General features: G+C 45.0%; 1 protein-coding gene across 6 annotated transcripts in view; it reads left to right on the top strand.

Annotated features, from left to right (window-relative positions):
• The window catches only part of mast3b (microtubule associated serine/threonine kinase 3b), a 68,576-nt gene that overhangs the window by 43,548 nt on the left and 20,028 nt on the right, over positions 1-5,000 (top strand). For all 6 annotated transcript variants that reach the window (XM_062555570.1, XM_062555573.1, XM_062555574.1 and 3 more), the window contains 3 exons: positions 1,263-1,364; positions 2,800-2,932; positions 3,837-3,919. In XM_062555570.1, coding sequence (XP_062411554.1) covers positions 1,263-1,364; positions 2,800-2,932; positions 3,837-3,919 — 318 coding nt within the window. The remainder of the gene's footprint in view (positions 1-1,262; positions 1,365-2,799; positions 2,933-3,836; positions 3,920-5,000) is intronic.

Raw genomic sequence — 5,000 nt, forward strand, 5'->3', positions numbered from 1 at the left:
TCGTGGGCGTGGCCTAATCCAAGGGGCTGGCGAGTTCCCACGAGGCCTTGCGATCAGGAAATCCTGTGTGTAAATTCTTCCAGGTGGAATTGGGGTGGATTAACTCTCAATTCTTATCAAGTCTTGGCCAGGTTGCCCTTCACAGACTACACAGATTACGCTAGTCTGCACTAAATCCTTTTTCAGGGAGGATTTCATTGATGTTCGCTTTAGTTGAGGACCAGACTTATTCCATGTTCCGAAACCTAGCCCATTGCATTTCATGTGACTGAAGTTGATGTAGGCGGGTTTATTTACACCAGATTGTGTTTTCCTTCTCAATACATGCATGCATACGTCAGGGCTCCACACTAAGTGCTTGCATTGGTTGCACTGGTGGAGCTGATTTTTTTAATTGCCTAACTTAGAGTCGAAATTGATCGAAATTACATCTCAATCTCAAACTTCAAACTCAAAAATAGAATCGATGATGTAGCCACACCCCCAGTGTCACATCCAGCATATATGGCAAGATACAAAAACAAACACACACGTGTTGAACTGTGGTGTAATTGTAAGCTGCAGCCAGTCCCCCGACATCGCCTCATGTCAGACATGCTGCTTGTCCCTTAAGATGAGAATACCATGTGCGTGTGTGTGTGTACAGAAGTGGACGTCGTCATCGGATTTGATGGACAACCGCAAGCAAGCAGTGTGTGTGTGTGTTTGTGTGTGTGCTCAGTCTGGCATGGACTGAGTGAGTTATGTGGCAACTCACTGTTTTTAAAAACAAATGACATTCAAAACACAGCAGCATGGTGGCCACAGAACGACCTGGCTGCACCCTTTTGAACAGAAATCCCATTCAAAGCACAGCAGCGTTGTGCACAGAGAGGCCGTTTTGGTTGTGTGTGATGTGCTAAATGCTTATCTTCTTCTCCTCTTCCTCATACCCCCTCTCTTGCCCTCTTCTGCACTTTATCTAGTGTACGAGCGCTCTGTGTGTTATCTGTGTGATATACTAAATGCTTATTCTCTGTGTGTGTGTGTGTGTGATATACTAAATGCTTATTCTCTGTGTGTGTGCAGGCATACGAGCGCTGTGTGTGTTATCTGTGTGATATACTAAATGCTTATTCTCTCTGTGTGTGTGTGTGTGTGTGTGTGTGTGTGTGTGATATACTAAATGCTTGTTCTCTGTCTGTGTGCAGGCGTACGAGCGCTCTTTGTGTTTGTGTGTGTGTGTGTGATATACTAAATGCTTGTTCTCTGTGTGTGTGCAGGCGTACGAGCGCTCGGAGAGTGAGGAGGTCACCGTCATCAGTCAGCTGGTGAGGAAGATGCTCATCATCATATCACGGCCTGCCAGACTCCTGGAGTGCCTGGTAAGACACACCCCCTTCCCATCACGACCTTTAGTGTGTGTGTGTGTGTGTGTGTGTGTGTGTATGTGTGTGTGTGCGTGTGTGTGTGCAGTGTAGTCTTCATGTATGTGTGCGGTGTTTGCCATAAATGAACTTTTCTGATCATTTTCTATGTGTACATCATGTGTTGTGATGTGTATTGAAATGAGATGAAGTCCTTTCATTGTAGAGCTGCACATTTCAGACATGCAGCCTTTCCTTGCCCCGCTCCATGTCGCTAACTATTGCGCTATCTACTTCCATGTCCAAACAAGAGTTTGCAGGCACAGTTTAGTTCATATCCCTAGGCATCACAATCACACAATTTCTGATAACTAACAAACTGAAGGTTGTATGTGTTCACTGAACAAAGATTATGAAAATAAAACACTTAAAACTGTACTGTAAAACGTGTCCATCTCAAACTTAATTTGAACAGATATTAGTGCCGAAACCTGGCCTGGCACTAACTGGGGTTGTGATTGGCGTTGCCACTAACTGGCGTTGTGATTGGCGTTGGCACTAACTGGCGTTGTGATTGGCGTTGGCACTAACTGGCGTTGTGATTGCCGTTGCCACTAACTGGCGTTGTGATTGCCGTTGCCACTAACTGGCGTTGTGATTGGCGTTGGCTAGGGTTGGGTATCGAGAATCGAGAATCGATCGGAACCGGAACCGGCTTTCCAATATACCCGGAATCGTTCAAAAGTTGAAATTTCAATACCTAGTATCGATTCTCAGTACGCTAACCGGAAGATGAAACCGCTGAACACCAACAAAGAAGCATCCACCGGAAGTGTTCGCAACTGTAACTATATAGCCAATGGACCTTGCCCAAAACTTGTGACAATAGGCCTTACCCTCATAAGTTGCTTTTTATTGTTTATTTGCTATTCTGCACCAGGTTAGCCGAGTGGGAGCAAGACAACATGTTTAAGTATCTGCGGCATCATACACACATGTGTAGCCTAAATGTGTTTTCATGAGGTTTCATTACATTATAATATTTATATTCAAGTTCATAGATTTGCTATTTATATTGTAGTTCAAAACAGTCCTGTGAGAAAGTCATAGTGAAGTTAAAATTGATGGAGAAGGTCAGACTATTTCATTCAGAAAGACCGTTAGCTAGCTTATTAAAATACTGGTGTCCTAAACTTTTTGACCCTGCCTCTTAAAAGAATCGGAATCGAGAATCGTTAGGAACCGGAATCGAAACAACAAATCGGAATCGGAACCGGAATCGTTCAAATTCAAACGATACCCAACCCTAGCGTTGGCACTAACTGGCGTTGTGATTGGTGTTGGCACTAACTGGCGTTGTGATTGTTGTTGGCACTAACTGGCGTTGTGATTAGCGTCGGCACTAACTGGGGTTGTGATGGGCGTCGGCACTAACTGGCGTTGTGATTGGCAGGAGTTTGACCCTGAGGAGTTCTACCACCTGCTGGAGGCGGCCGAGGGCCATGCCAAGGTGGGGCGGGGCATCAAGACCGACATCCCCCGATACATCATCAACCAGCTGGGCCTCAACCGAGACCCGCTCGATGGTACGCACGCAAACCTCCGCACACCCCGCACGCAAACCTCCGCACACCTCCGCACACCCCTCATCGACCCCGTCATAGATAGTATAGCATGTTGTGTATGAAAGCGGTGTTTATCTTTTAGACAATATAGCATGTTGTGTACATGTAAGCGGTGTTTATCTTTTAGACAATATAGCATGTTGTGTATGTAAGCGGTGTTTATCTTTTAGACAATATAGCATGTTGTGTATGTACTCTGTATGATAGTAATGATAATGGTAATAATGATAAATGTTATTTGTATTGCACTTCATATTATGGCAAAAAGTGCTACAAAAAGAGGAATGCAGTTTAAAACCGCACGGTTGTGGGGGTTTGGAGGGTGTTATTGTGTGTATGTACCCTGTGTTTATCATATAGACGTATAGCATGTTGTGTATGTAAGCGGTGTTTATCTTTTAGACAATATAGCATGTTGTGTATGTACTCTGTGTGATAATAATAATGGTAATAATGATAAATGTTATTTGTATTGCACTTCATATTATGGCAAAAAGTGCTACAAAAAGATGAATGCAGTTTAACACTGCACAGTTTTGGGGGTTTGGAGGGTGTTATTGTGTGTATGTACCCTGTGTTTATCATATAGAGAGTATAGTAAGTAGATAGATGATAGATAGATAGATACTTTATTGATCCCAAGGGGAAATTCAAGTAGTGTGTGTAACCTGTGTTCATCATGGGTGGCATATAAACGTGGCTTAACTGGGCGCCGTGCTCATCATGGGTGGCATGTAAACGTGGCTTAACTGGGCGCTGTGTTCATCATGGTGGCATATAAAGGTGGCTTAACTGGGCACTGTGTTCATCATGGTGGCATATAAAGGTGGCTTAACTGGGCGCTGTGTCGTTTGTCGTTTGCCAGGCATGGTGCCGCTGGACCAGTACGACTCCATCGACCCCATCGCGACCCCCTCACTGACCGTGGAGTCGGAGGAGACCACAGAGGTGAGACCTCGTCCGCGAGACACAAATGAGATGTGTGTGAGACCTCGTTCGTGAGACACAGATGAGATGTGTGTGCTTTTTAGGATGAGTCCTTCTCCGAGATGTGCTTGAGAAGTGTTCACTGCGTTTAAGACCTGAGATTAGGAGACCTCAGAGGTGAGACATTCATGAGACACGATAACAGCGTTTAAGATCTGAGACCTTTTTGAGAGACTGTGATGTGAACTGTGTAGAATCAATCATCTCATCCCCATCTGAGACGTGCTCTAATTAGAGAGTGAGACCCATCTGAGCTCTAATTAGAGAGTGAGACCATCTGAGCTCTAATTAGAGAGTGAGACCATCTGAGCTCTAATTAGACAGTGAGACCATCTGAGCTCTAATTAGAGAGTGAGACCATCTGAGACCTGCTGCTCTAATTAGAGAGTGAGACCATCTGAGCTCTAATTAGAGAGTGAGACCATCTGAGCTCTAATTAGAGAGTGAGACCATCTGAGCTCTAATTAGAGAGTGAGACCATCTGAGACCTGCTGCTCTAATTAGAGAGTGAGACCATCTGAGACCTGCTGCTCTAATTAGAGAGTGAGACCATCTGAGCTCTAATTAGAGAGTGAGACCATCTGAGCTCTAATTAGAGAGTGAGACCATCTGAGACCTGCTGCTCTAATTAGCCCTTTTCACGTGATGTCAGACGAAGCGTTGCTGGGTATCCTCCGGCATGTCCAGCCGCCAAATACTACAGAAGAAGAAGAAGAAGAAGTATTCATGGGTTTCATCAGGTCCCTTTCCACAGGTGTATACAATCAAGCACCTTGATTATCAATGCAGACTGCATGGTGCTTGATTGTATACACCTGTGGAAAGGGACCTGCCGGAGGATACCCAGCAACGCTTTGTCTGACATCACCGTGAAAAGGGCTAATTGGAGAGTGAGACCATCTGAGGGATCTCTCAGACGTGCACAAGTATGATTGCAGCACTGTGAGGAACACGTGAGGGATGTTCTCCAGTAGAACAGAGGAACAGTAGGAACACGTGAGGGATGTTCTCAGTAGAACGGGAACCGAGTGTCCCACAGCAC

Source organism: Sardina pilchardus, chromosome 15 (genome assembly GCF_963854185.1).
Source record: "Sardina pilchardus chromosome 15, fSarPil1.1, whole genome shotgun sequence".
Taxonomy (NCBI): domain Eukaryota; kingdom Metazoa; phylum Chordata; class Actinopteri; order Clupeiformes; family Clupeidae; genus Sardina; species Sardina pilchardus.